The 15,008-nt window shown below is 37.2% G+C and overlaps 1 protein-coding gene across 2 annotated transcripts in view; it reads left to right on the top strand.

Annotated features, from left to right (window-relative positions):
- Positions 1–15,008, top strand: part of Tmlhe (trimethyllysine hydroxylase, epsilon) — a 118,256-nt gene extending 103,248 nt beyond the window's left edge. For both annotated transcript variants that reach the window (XM_059251305.1, XM_059251304.1), the window contains 3 exons: positions 4,757–4,993; positions 13,589–13,727; positions 14,334–15,008. In XM_059251305.1, coding sequence (XP_059107288.1) covers positions 4,757–4,993; positions 13,589–13,727; positions 14,334–14,465 — 508 coding nt within the window. In that variant the 3' untranslated portion in view covers positions 14,466–15,008. The remainder of the gene's footprint in view (positions 1–4,756; positions 4,994–13,588; positions 13,728–14,333) is intronic.

Below are 15,008 nucleotides of genomic sequence, written 5' to 3'. Positions count from 1 at the left end.
ATGGCTCTTAATTTTACCTGTCTCTCCCTGTATTCCCTCTCTTATCCTCTCCCCTATCTGACTTGATCCTTCCCTTCCAGTACCTCCATCCATTCATAACAATCTTATTTCCCTTTCCTAGGGAGATCTGTCAGTCTCCCCTAGTCCCTTACTCTATGCCTAATCTCTGTGGTTCTATGGATTGGAGTTTGGTTATCATTGACTTAACAGCTAATATCCACATATAAGCAACTGTATACCATATTAGTCTTTCTGACATAACTAGATTATCTATTAGTTCTAATTTTTAGTTTTTTGAGAAATCTCCATAATGATTTTCAAAGTGATTGTACTAATCTACATCCAAGAATGAAGTAGTTATTAGAGTTCCTTTTTCACTACATCCTCACTAGCATTTGTTTGTTTTCTTGTTTTAAAATCGCTGTATTAATGCTTTAGAATTTCATAGTGTGTATTTTTTATCATATTCAATTCCAATGCCTCCATGATCCACCCCTAACTCCGTATGACCCCAATTTTATGGCTTTTATAAAAATAGCCTATCAACTCCAATTTGTGCTGTCCATATACTAAGAACTACACTATTAAAGACAACTGTCTCTCCCTCCCATAGAAGCCATCAGCTGTCCATAGCTCCGCAGTGAGGGGTAGGGGTTCATGAACCCCTTCCTACTCCATGCCGGAATCTTGTTTTCTTGATAGTTACTCTGACTGAAGTGAAACGGAATATCAATATATTTTTAAATATAAATTTTATTTTTATGTATTTATTATAAATAGTAATGAGTTTCATAATGGTACTATTCCTCAAGGCTTTCATACTTAAGATAAGCCTTCCAAATGACTGCTTCCATCTTGTTGCTTTTTATCACCTATAGATCACAAAATCTACCTCTCTTCTGAGTTAAACATTTTTAAGTGACTACTAAATAATACAGACCTAAAAGTTTCACAGAAAGTTTCATATGATCACAAATTACTTTTCACATTTTAATTGTATTTCCTTTAGATTCTTCTTGATTTTATTCTTTTATCTTTCCTTATATGTCTTGCTTGTTTTACTTTATGGTATATTTTCCCATATTTTTACATGTTTCAATAAAATGCTGTTAAGTTGTATATTAAAATATAATTACATTGTTTCTCCCTTCCTTTTCTACCCTCTAATCCCTCTGATGTACCCCACCCCACTTTAAACCACAGCCTCTTTTTCTTTGTTGTTGTTATATAAGCATTGTGCTAGATTGAATTAGAATGATGCTTCCCTCCATAGGCTCATATATTTGAATCCTTGGTCCCAGTTGGTAGAACTGTTTAGGAAGGATTAGGAGACATGGCCTTATTGGAGGAAGTATATTACTGGGGTGGGATTTGAGGTTTAAAAAGCCCATGCCATTCCTACTTATCTCTTCTCTCTCTCTCTCTCTCTCTCTCTCTCTCTCTCTCTCTCTCTCTCTCTCTCTCTCTCTCTCTCTCTCTCTGTGTGTGTGTGTGTGTGTGTGTGTGTGTCTTGTGCTTATACATTAAGATGCAAGCCTTTCTTAGCTACTTCTCTAGTACCATGCCTGCCTGCCTGCTACTATGCTCCTCACCATGATGGTCACAGCTCTTAACTCCCTGAAATCATAAGCCCCAAATTAAATGCTTTCTTTTATAAGTTGCTTTGGTCATAGGGTTTTATCATGGCAATAGAAAAGTGACTAACATGGTCCTACTGCAGCCAGCCATGGTTTGTGTAAATGTCCATGGCCCATGTTGCCACCAAAGGCTACAAGGATGCCTGGCCTCTGGGCTTCCACCTGTGGCCATGTTGGGTCCGAGGAATATGCTGCTGCCAGATCCATGCCAACCTGAGTGGTCTGCCCTGCCACCCATGGCCATGGCGTCATCCAGACCTGAGCTGCTGCCAAGGGCCATGTTTAGGTCCATGGCCTTACTGCAACCAGTGTATATGTTGGGATCTGTGGTTTCTGTTACCATTGAAAGCCATATGTGACTGCCCAGGGTCTGGACCACCACCTGGGGCCATGTTGGAGTCCAGGGACCACACTGCTGCTGAGCCCATGCCATTCTGAGAGGCCTGTGCGGCCACCTGGGGCCATGTTGGAGACCAGAGACCATGCTGCTGCTGAGCCAATGCCAATCTGAGAGGCCTGTGCTGCCACCTGGGGCCATGGTGATATCTGGGCCCAAGCTGCTGCTGCTGGCCCTATCTGGGTCTTGGTTCCATCACAGCTAGGGTCTATGTTGATGTCCATAAACATAAACAGCTTTGCTTAGTCTTAATAACAAACAAGAATTGAACTGGAATGATATTGAAGCATGGAGAAAGGACCCTAGGAAGAGGCAAACCATAACCAAATATAGTGGTATAAATCAACAAGGCATATTCAAGGAAAAGAGTATGCAGTTCCTGTTGTTGTAGCATAGAGAACTAGAGAATGCTCTTAAATTGTTAAATATTGGCATTTTTAAAGTTGAGTGTGGCTGGCAAGATGGCTCATCAGGTAAAGGTTCTTGCCTCTAAGCCTGATTACCTGAACTTGAGCCCTAAAAACCATGTAATATGTGGTGGTTTGAAAGAAAATGGCCCCCAAAGAGACTGGCATTATTGGGAGGTATAGCCTTGTTGGAGAAAGTGTGTCACTGTGGGGGCAGGCTTTGAGGTCTCTTTTGCTCAAGCTTCCCTCAATGTGACTTTCATTTGACTTCCTGCTACCTTTTTGTCAAGATGTAGCACTCTCAGCTCCAGCACCATGTCTGCCTGCACACCTCCATGCTCACCACAATGATGATAATGGACTGAACCTCTGAAACTGTAAGCGAGCCACCCCTATAGTTAGAAGGCTCTCTGGCCCCACCTGTGGATAGACTAGATATAACTGTAATTCTTGCTTGATAACTGTTTTTATATATAATTTTTCTATATTAAAGCTAAAACCTTCCTTTTTGATTAGATAGGAAAGGGGAAGTGCTGGGGGATGTCTTTCTGTATGCTGTGAATATATGCTGTTCCCATTGGTTAGTAAGTAAAGCTGTTTTGGCCTATGGTAAGAAAGCCAGGCAGGAAATCCAAGCAGAGATACAGAGAGAAGGGCAGAGAGAGAGAGACGCCAGCTGCCACCATGGAAGGGGCATCAAGATGCCAGCAGACTGGTAATGCCACAGCCACATGGCAACTTATAGATTAATAGAAATGGATTAATTTGAGCTGTAAGAACAGTTAGCAAGAAGCCTGCCATAGGCCATACAGTTTGTAAACAATATTAAGCCTCTGAATAATTATTTTATAAACAGCTGAGGGACTGCGGGGCTGGGCAGGACCAGAGAACCTTCTGACTACACACCCCAATTAAATGTTTTCTTTATAAGAGTTGCTGTGGCTGGGCAGTGGTGGCACATGCTTTTAATCACAGCACTCAGGAGGCAGAGGCAGGTGGATCTCTGTGAGTTCGAGGTCTGCCTGGGCTAGAGTGAGTTCCAGGAAAGGTGCAAAGCTACACAAAGAAACCCTGTCTTGAAAAACCAGAAAAAAAAAAAGTTTGCGGTGGTCATGGAGTCTCTTCACAGCAATAGTAACCCTATTTAAGACATAGTGGAAGGAGACAAGTGCCTCTCACAGATTATCTTTTTACCTACCCTTGTGTACATTGGCACACAAAATCAAATACCGCCCCCATTCCAGAAAGAAGTAAAACTAAAACAAAATTTTGTTTTGTTTTGTTTTAAGATATAGCTCAGTTGGTAGAGTACCTGCCTACCATATACAAAGCCCAGGGTTCAGTCCCCAGCACCAGCATGATTGATGTGTGGTGACATATGCTATAGCTGAAGTTTTCTCCAGTCCTGCCTGGCCCATGGTCAGAACAGATCACTCTCACCCCCCAGTCTCGCAGCTGCTCAGACCCAACCGAGTAAACACACAGAGACTTATATTGCTTACAAACTGTATGGCTGTGGCAGGCTTCTTGTTATCTAGTTCTTCTATCTTAAATTAGCCCATTTCTATAAATCTATACCTTGCCACATGGCTGGTGGCTTACCAGTATCTTACATGTTGGTACTCATGGCAGCAGCTGACAGCATCTCCTGACTCAGCCTTCCTGTTCCCAGAATTTTCTCTGCTTGTCCTGCCTATACTCCCTGCCTGGCTACTGGCCAATCAGCATTTTATTTATACAGAGTGATATCCACAGCAATATGCCTGTAATCCCAGAACTTAAGAGGGCTATCCTTGTCGGCTCCATGGTGAATTTGAGGCCAAGTTGGTATTCATGGGACCATGTCTAAACAAAATAAAACAAATGGAAAAACACATCAACAACAACAACAACAACAAAAACTCCACCTTTCCTACTAAAATAAATATTTTTCTTTTTTATGGAGCTCACTACATCTTGTGTAAAACTTTATTTTTTATTCAAATGTTATTCACACTAGCTTCATCTCTTCTTACTAGATTATGAGCTTCTTCAAAACAGATACTGTATCTTGTTCATGTCTATATTCCCATGTCTTTCCTGGCATATATATACCCTAATACATATTATACATCTTTGAAATAAATATGTAGTAATATTATTTAAGAGTAAAAAAGGTACAACTTTCTATAAGGGAAAAACAATTAGGAAATAGATTTCTTTCTTCATTAAAATTACCAAAGTAGGTTCAGTAATCATTTCTGATATAATATACTATAATTTCAATATGTTTTCTTTTATCCACTGAACAAAAGAATTTATTTTGCTTTCTTTAGCATTCAAGTATTTCATTGTCTTAAACATGAAGGAACAGGTGGAAGGACACTGTTAGTAGATGGATTCTATGCAGCACAACAAGTACTTCAAAAAGCACCTAAGGAATTTGAACTCCTCAGCAAAGTGCCATTGAAGCATGAGTATATTGAAAATGTTGGAGAATGTCACAACCACATGATTGGGGTTGGGCCAGTCTTAAATATCTACCCATGGAATAAAGAGCTCTATTTGATCAGGTGAGTACCAAACAACTATTCTTCCATATGATATATTTATTATATATCAAGCTCTTGATTAATATATCCACCTATCTCCTGGAATCATCATTTGGCTGTCTTATAGAACATACAGTGTATCATATTCAAAATCTAGTTCAGAGTCTCCACTCACCTTAAGCTCACCTGTCTACATATTTGCTCGTTTCACTGAATGATATATCCACTAAATTGCCCAAAGAAAAAAACTAAAAGCCACCTTCAACCAGTCTATCTCCCTCACACTATGCAACCAATCTAACTAGATTTACCTAATAATTTTTTCTCAAAGTACCCAGGGCTTCCTATTCACAATACCACCTTTTGTGTGAGACCACCATCACCTCTACACAGTACCATTGATTTCACCCTTACCCACCTTCTATACATTTTGTGTTATAGCTAGAGAAATCTTTTAAAATTTTATTTATTATTGTGTGTTTATGTGTGAGAATATGTAAGTGTATATATGCCATTGCATATGTGTGAAGGTCACAGGAACACTTTTCAGGGATTGGTTCTTTCAGCATTGGATCAAGAAATCGAAGTCAGGCCTGTGTGTGTGTGTGTGTGTGTGTGTGTGTGTGTGTGTGTGTGTGCACGTATGTGTGCTGTGTGTGTAGATATATATTATATAATGTATAAATATAATGTCTATTAAATATATTGTATTTTATATATATATAAATACTTGTACAGCAAGTGACTTTCCCTGCTGAGCCATCTCACAGGCCCTAAAGTAATTTTTTTTAAATACAAATCTTACTTTATCATTCTCCTGTGAAAATCCTAGATCCACTCAGTATCTTCCAAAGAACCAGGTTATTCTCATAACTTACACAGTTTTGCATGGCCTGCCCCCTTTTGTTGTTGTAGCTTCAACTAATACAACTCATGTTTCCTATACAAATTCTGCCCAGGACATACTACATTGCTTTAGATTTTAAGTTGTTTTCTATGTTGCAGCCAAGATTTTTTTATGTTATTTTACTTCCATTTAAGCTAACTTCTACAGGACATCATTCTTCCACAAACACTTCTTGAGTATCTACAAAGATACAGGCACTGCTTTTGATGCCACAGTTAATAATTGTGAGAAAAACATGAGAAAATTCATGGTTGTCATATAATTCTCATTCTAATAGAAGAAGCTATTTTATTTTTTAAAAGCAAATATATAATATAAATTATATCAAATGGTAATGAAGTAAGGAAGGAGATGTGGAGTACAGAGGCAGCTTGACAAGAACTGCAAGAGGTAACAATGTAGTACAGTAAAGGTCAATGCTTTGCAGCCTTAACCAAGTCATTTAACCTATTTGTCATGAGTTTTTGAGTTTCAATAATACCAACCATACCCATTGTTAAAAATAAGTTGTCATCTCTAACCTTTACCCTGGAAGGCAGAAGGAATTATGTCAATAGTAACTCATTTTTCTTGGATAAGTTCTTCCCAGAAATACTCCCTCAGGCATCTCTTGTATACCCACTATATAAAATAAGAAGTATGTCCAACATTTTATTATGAACACCTTAACACACTGAAAATTAAAATCATTTATTGTGGAAAAGCTCAGCCTTCCACCAACTTCCTACCATTAAGATATTACTATTCTTGTTTTATCATGGAACCGTCCATTTCTCTGTCCATCTGTCATGATTAGTTTTGATGTCAGCTCAACAAAAGCTAGAAGTCACCTGAGAGGAGGGAATCTCAGTTGAGAAAATGCTTCGATAAGATTGGCCTGTAGACAAACCTGTAAGGCATTTTCTTAATTAATGATTGATGTGGGAAGGTCCAGTCTACTGTGGGTGGTGACATCCCTGGGGTGGTGGTCCTAGGTTCTATAAGAAAGCAGGCTGAGCAAGTCAGAGGAAGCAAGCCAGTAGTAAACAGCACTCCTCCATGGCCTCTGCATCAGCTCCTGCCTCCAGGTTCCTGCCCTGTTTGAGTTCCTGTCCTGATTTCCTTCAGTGGTAAACAGAAATGTGGAAGTGTAAGCTGAATAAACCCTTTCCTCCCCAAGTTGTTTTGGTAATGGTGTTTCACCACAGCAAAAGAAACCCTAAGACACTATCTATCCACCCATCAATTGATCATGTTTTTTGAAGCATTTTAAAGTATATTGTAGAAATGAGTCTATCTCACACTAAAATAATTTAATATTTATATAAAATAGAGTTCAGTATGGTTTTATACCTTTTTGTTTTCAAGTGAAAAGTATATATAGTAATGTTTTAAAATGTTAAATACAAACTTATGGTGATCTGAGAAATGAATATACTTCTGTGTCATGAATCTATATCAATAGTTAAAATATTATCCTCAATAGAGGAAGTACCTTTCTATTTTCCTGTCAGACCCTGCATATATAGCCCCAAAAGGAAGCCACTGTTTGTTTTGTTGGTTTAAATGATAAGATATAAATAAGATGTAAAAAATTATATCTAAGTTGTTTCTAATTTAGTTTCATTATGATTGAAATTGCTATAAAATTTTCCATAAAAGTACTTTTGTGAATATATATTTTCATTTCAACCACATAAATACATATGGATGTGTATTAGTTACTTTTCTCATTGCTATGACAAAATACCTAACAAAAGCAATTCAGGGGAGGAAGGGTTTATTCTGGCTCATAGTTGGAGAGTGAGGTAGCAGGTTACAAACCACAGTCAGGGAGCAGAGAGATATGAATGCTGGTGCTCCTCCTACTTTCTCCTTTATATTTAATTCAGGGGTCTGGCCCATGGAATGGTGCCATCCACATTCAGGGTGAGGCCTCCTTACTCAGTTACACCTCTCTGGAAACACCCTCAGAGATTTGCCCAAAAGTTTGTTTCTCAGGTGACTTTAGATTCTGTCAACTTGATAATCAGTGTTAATAATCACAGAATAGCACAGATATGTCATAGAATCCAAGAATGTTTAATTTCAGTAAATAATGTTTTGCCAAACTGGTTGTACCATTTTATACCCTCATAAAGAAAGGATGAAAGTTGCATCTGTTTCAAGTCCTTACCAGTACTTGGTGCTGTCAGTTGTATTCATTTTAGCTACTGTTATAGATACTTTTTTAGGATAGCCTTATGAGCAAGTGTTCACAGGAATTGGATAATTCTATCTGCATGGTGCTATCAACAATGAGTAAAATATTAGAGAGATCCAATTACCTAAAATAGTAAGCTGTGGCAGATTCATTCTTTTCCAAGTTTCAGTTGCCTTATGTGTAAAAGGTGGCTAATAACAGTTTTCCTTCTGGGATAGAGAAATAAGCCAACAAAATAGTATTTATATAGCTACCAAATATATAGGACTGAAGCCTCTAGAAATAGTATTGAGTGTCAACACCATGTTTCCTCACTGTCTTCCTCATATGGACATGGCTCCTAAAAGCCTGGGAGGAAGCACTATTCATTATGGTCTTTCATTTGATTCACTGATAGTGGTCCTGTGAGGTCCGCTAAGCAGGTGTTTATTTAACATATGAGGAAAAAAGAATATTGGTTCTAATTATGCTATATACTAAAACCAACAAATGCCATCTGAAGCCATTATTTCTCTTTTTTTGTTTGTTTTGTTTTTGTTTGTTTTTCGAGACAGGGTTTCTCTGTGTAGCTTTGCGCCTTTCCTGGATCTCGCTCTGTAGACCAGGCTGGTCTCCTGACAATATACATACCTGTAGTAAAATGTAGTTTATTTTTTTAACTCTGTGGGGGCCCTCCACCCAGCTCCCAAATAAATACACAGAGACTTATTCTTACTTGTGAATACCCTGCTTTAGCTTGGCTTATTCCTAGTGAGCTTTTCTTAAAATATCTCATCTATCTTTTGCCTCTGGACTTTTAGCTTTCTTTATTCTATATGTCTTTTTTTTCCTTCTTACTCTGTGGCTGGTTATATGGCTGGGTGGCTGGCTGCTGGCATCCTCCTCTTCTTTTCTCACTCCTCGCTCTCTCTCATTCTTCTTTCTCCTCCTATTTATTCTCTCTGCCTGGCAGCGCTGCCTATCCCTTTCCTGCCTGGCTATTGGCTGTTCGGCTTTTTATTAGACCATTCAGGTGTTTGGGGCAGGCAAAGTAACACACCTTCACAGAGGTAAACAAATGCAACATGAAAGAATACAACATATCTTTGCATCATTAAATAAATATTACACAGCATAAACAAATGTAACACATCTTAAACCAATTTTCTACAACATTTCCCCCTTTTTGTCTAAATAAAAATGAAAGGTTTTAACTTTAACATAATAAAACCACATACAACAAAAACAGTTATCAAGTAAGAATTACATTTACAATATTCAGTCCATTTTTATTTGGCAAAGTCAGAGAAAATACTCCATTATCTATCTTATCTTAGTGATTCCAAAGTTTTACACCTAATTTACTTTCTATCATAACTAAGGAAAACTATAACTCTAAATATTTAGTCTTTAACTCCACCAACAACCCCAGAAGGATGTAATATTACCTAACAACAGAGACATCTGGCTGCCTGGACAGTCACCCAAAGTTCCTCTACAACATTGGGACATCCATCTTCAGTCTACAGGCCTAGAATATCTGGCAGACTTTTCAGTGAAGCAGAAATTTGAAGGACTATCCTGCCTTGTATTGGTAAAGCTCATCAGTTGCTTTCCTCTGTGTCCTACAGAATATCTGGCAGATTCTTCTGTGAAGCAGGAATCTCAAAGAACTGTCCTGCCTTGTCTTGGCAGAGTTCAACAGTCCTTTTCCTGTGTCTCACTTGTCCAGTCTGTACAGCACACTGTCAGCAGTCAAGGCAAGAACAGTTTCTTGCTCAAATGGCTAGCCTTGTGACATTGAAAGCAAACTCCATATGGAATTTCTTGAATGCCCATCATCCTTTTATGAAGGAAATTGCTGCTGCCAGGAGCAGATGTGTCTCATTGTCATGAAAAACCTTAGGTTATTGAACATTAATATCTTAATTGCCATATTATTAAAATATCTTAAATGCCATATTCTGTAGGTCTTTGAAGTGTTTGAAAAATCATCTATCTGTCTAAAATATATGTATTTGACCTTGAAAACATACCTAATATGACTACAAGTTTGATTATTATAGATTAACTACTAACCTCATTTCTTAATTATACATTTGAATTTTTAAATGAGCTACATAAGTACAATACCCCAAACAAGAGTAGAAACATATGTACAGTATAACAAAAATAACTTTAAATTTGTAACAATATACCAAAATCTATGTCAGTGCATAATATCTGAGATTAATAGTTGTCTTTTTATCCTATATTCCTATATTTTCCTAAATGATAACAAACATCCATAACCCACCAAATAACCAACAACCATCCATCCCATCTCTTGGGAATGTGGGCATCATGTTCTACAGATTGCTTCCTGTTGTCTGGTTGAAGGCATCTTTAGAGGTCCCTGAGAAAATTGAGATAATGGTCAGGTCCTAGGAAGACCAGGCTTTGTTGACAGATATCACCTGTCAAGATTCAGGAGGTCTTCCCTGATCAAATCTGATCCATATCAACCCTGAAGGAATCCACAGCCTCTCATTTCCTGTGGAAATAAAAGCAAAACCTTCTCCAAAGCAATGCATTTTTGTTTATCCAGGTTGGTTTATTTCATCAGTCCCTCTTTCAATCCCATGTCTCTTAGCAGCTGTTGTTTGCTTATCAGCAATCAAAAAATTCAAAGTCAACACAATACTATATAGGATCCAGACTCCCTGTGTATTCCCCACTGTTATGTGGCTTTTTTCTTTTATATTACTTTTACTCTTTCTTTAAAGACTTTATTATTTTTAAACTCTTCCTTTCTATGACTGTCTATACTCTTTCTCTTTTCTTTCTTAAGCCTGTGCACATTTTTAAACACACTGGAAACTGTTGAGAGTTTTTTTCCCATCTGAATATACCTTTACTGCATATCTCTATCCTTTTCTGACCACATGAGCCTTTAAAAAGCTAAGTGGCGCAGTTAGTACCTCCACCAAGGTTTTGGTGGCTGGCTCCACCTGCTTCTGTGGTCCATGAAAGCCAAGCCTAAAGGGCCCAGTTGGAGGTGTGTGACCTGGAACTGCATTCAATCCCTCAGTTCTGGAATGCCAGTGCTCTGAACTATAGAAGGCATTTTTTAACTTAGATTTTTGTTCCTACTTAATGTACTGGCTGCTCAAGGGCTCACTGTACAGCAGAAACTCTTAGAGGAGCCATGTCATTCTTTTTTTTAAGCTTTCTCAGGCCCTATAGAAATTTGAGCCTCACATTGGAACGACAAAATGTAGTTGGTTGGTTTTCACTCTTTTGGGGCCTGCCACCCAGCTGCCAAATAAATGCGTGGAGATTTATTCTTACTTATGAATGTCTGGCTCTAGTTTGAGTTGTTTCTATTAAGCTTTTCTAACACAGCTTAACCCATTTCTCATCTATATTTTGGCTCTGGGCTTTTTACCTTTCTTTATTCTATGTGTCTTTCTTTTCTTCTGACTCCATGGCTCATTGTGTGACTGGATGACTGGCGCCTGGCATCCTCCTCTCCTCCTTTTCTCCCTCCTCCCTCATCTCTCTTCTTCTTCTCTCTGCCAGCCCCCACCTATTTATCTCTCCTGCCTAGCTATTGGCCATTCAGCTCTTTATTAGACCAATCGCGTGTTTTAGGCAAGCAAAGTAACATAGCTTTGCAGAGTTAAACAAATGAAACATAAAGGAATGCAACACATGTTTTTATCATTAAACAAATATTCCACAGCATAAACAAATATAACACATCTTAAACTAATATTCTACAACATAAACAAATGTAACACATCTTAAACTAATATTCCAAAACACATACCTTACAACCCAGAAATTCCATCCTTAAGTTTATACCAAACAAAGTGAATACATACATTTACCAAGATAAGTAATAGAATGTTCATGGAAGCACTACTTATAATAGTTCCAAAGTGGAAACTGCTCAAATGTTCATTAACAGTAGAATGAATAAATTATGTTATGCAATTAAATTCCATACAGCACCAATAATGAATACTACCAAATGAATTTCATAAATGTAATATTAAATGAAAGATGCCAGACACAGAAGAAGAAATACCAAATGATTCCATTTTTATGAAACTTTTTATAAACAACGTTTAGTAATAGAAATCAGAATGGTAGTTACCCTTGGGTAGGAGAAAGAGTGTGACTGGAAAGAGGCTCAAGAAAATGTTAATGTTCTGGCAATAATTGGTGTATCTCATTAGTAGTGATTTGAATGCCATTCATCATCATGAAAATTTATCAAGATTTATTTGTGTGGTTTTCTATATGTAGTATACTTCAATAAAAAATTAATTTCCCTTATCCAATGTAGAAATACATTACCTTTTCTTTTAGACAGGGTACAACTATGTAGCCTCAGCTGGCCTCAAACTGAAAGAGATCCACCTGCTTGTGGCTCCTTAGTGCTATGATTAGAGGTATGCGTACCACAGCTGAACAGAAAAACATCTTAAGAATTTTCAGTGGTCCTCATAGTAAGCAGATAAAGTCCAAGGCCTTACCACACCCTTCATGACTACATATATAATCTTGCCCCTGGCTACTTCCTCTATTTAATTTCTTCAATCATAATTATCCTTGCTTACTTAATACAAGCCACATGGCCTGCTTGGTGGTCTGTAAACATAATAAAATGTCTTTGTATCCCAAGACTGTTTTTGCTATTCTCTCTGCCTAATGCACTTCCTTCAGCTTGTCATATACTTGATTTCTATTCATACAAGCACCAGCTCCAGTGTCACTTCTCCAAAAATTCCTTCAGCACCCAAAAACAAATTTTCCAGTTACCCTTAAACACATATCATGGTATTTTCACACAGCATCTGTAGCTAGCTGAAATTATCTTATTTATATTTGTTGCATTTATAAATTTGCATCTTTAATAGAATATAAACTTCCCAAAAGCTGAGATCATGTCTCCTATGTTCATCATTACATATTTATTTCCTAATAAACTACTTGGCAATGGCAGGTGCTCATGTAAGTGCTAGTGTTGAATAAATAATAGACTGAATGAAGATCTCTGAGTAAAACTGTCTACTGCGCTATATTTGCTCTATAAATGCTCTATATTTGCTCTATAAATGCTCTAGTATAATTTGTCCAATAAAAGGAAATACTTGTGGAATTATCTTATTCTGGTTTTTTTTAAGATAGCTTTGTTTATACAGCTTATGTTGTCCTTCTTAGTTTAATGTAAAAAGTTCAAATCTGCTATTGATTTAGTACCCTTTGACCAGTAAGTATTTACTCAGTGAAACACACTTCAGATAAAACACCATATCCTGAGATTGGAGAAATCAGCTGAAATTTAACTCCCTGCCCCCAGAGTCTCCAAAGAAAAACCAAAATGTGACCAGCCAATAGTGGAATTCCTATCTCTGATGCTGTATTCCTAAGAGTGTATTGTTTCACTGTTGTTTCAAGTATGGAACAAATAGAGACAGCATTATCTAAAACAGTTCAGTAAACAGTAAATGTCTTTATCATGTGTTGGAGATCTTTATTTCTCATGATTCCATATAAGGTACAACAACTATGACCGGGCTGTCATCAACACCGTGCCTTATGATGTTGTCCATCGTTGGTATATAGCACACCGAACCCTAACAACTGAGTTGAGAAGGCCTGAAAATGAGCTCTGGGTCAAACTGAAGCCTGGAAAGGTAGGCCCTAAATTCTATAAAGATATCAAGTAAACTTGCCATAAGAAATCAGTGAAGAATGATACTTGTTTAATATGTGTCACCATATTACAAAGAAAAAAATTTTTTCTTAAGTCCTAGGTATTGTTCCTGGTCGTGCCATTCATTCATTGATGATCTGGAAGCAGGCAACATGCCATCTCTATACATCAGACACTTACTTTAATGATGAAGGGATTTAACTAGGATCCTTCCAACTTAATAATTCCATTTTAAACCTTGATATATTCTCTATCTAAATATCTTCAGCTTTACACAAAATATAATTGAGAAAGAATAAACTGAGGATTATAAAGGAAGAAACCTGATTTACTTTGAAGAAAAGATAGTTGCTCAAAGAATATAAGCTCCCCAGGTGCAGAACATATGAATTATTTTCTTTTTAATTGCTATTTAGCCTGCTGTGGGGTTAGACACATCTTATTTTCCCTTTAGTTTGCTTAACTTTAAAAGAAAAATATTTCATCAAATGTAACCCATAGAACAATCTTTCAGTGATCTCTTCTGATTTAGATTCCCTATGATTTGCCCTAGTTCTGATTGTTTTCTCTTTTTATACACTCACAGGTACTATTTATAGACAATTGGCGAGTCCTTCATGGCAGGGAATCATTCACTGGTTACCGCCAACTCTGTGGCTGCTATTTAACAAGAGATGATGTATTGAACACTGCTCGTTTCTTGGGGCTTCATGCTTAAAATTGAAAGCACTGGGATTATGAGTACAGTTGGCACCCTGCTACCAGAATTTTGTATCAACACAACAGTATTGTATCAAAATTTGTTTTACATTGTTTCCTTCCCATTCCATAAAACAGAAGTTTTTTCTTACTTTACTAGGAGAAACCTGTTAAAGAAAGGGGACTTCTGAGTTATCTAATGTCAGCCATCTAGTAGGGTAGCTATCTTCCCAAGTTATAGTATGATCCTACTCTTTTCCTAAACTTTTTGATGTAATTATAAACACTGTACTTAAGAAATGTAATTGCCATACTAAAAGGAAACCAATAATATTATGTAATTTGTCTTCAGCTAAATCAGAATGCAATGCATTCTAGAAATGATAAAGTATTGATAAAGCAACATGTGTAAAAAATTTTCATCTTTTATAATTCATTTGACTAATAATATGTGCTTACTTTTATTTTGAATATATCCTATGATATTTTTCAGTTCCTTCCAGTTTCAGCAGATGATGGGATATTGCTTTTCTTTTTAATGAATAAACTGAATAGTATTCCA

The sequence above is a fragment of the Peromyscus eremicus genome, chromosome X (assembly GCF_949786415.1).
Source record: "Peromyscus eremicus chromosome X, PerEre_H2_v1, whole genome shotgun sequence".
In the NCBI taxonomy this organism is placed as follows: Eukaryota; Metazoa; Chordata; class Mammalia; order Rodentia; family Cricetidae; genus Peromyscus; species Peromyscus eremicus.
The sequence above is the reverse complement of the archived record's forward strand: the minus strand, read 5'-3'. Positions and strand labels throughout refer to the sequence as shown.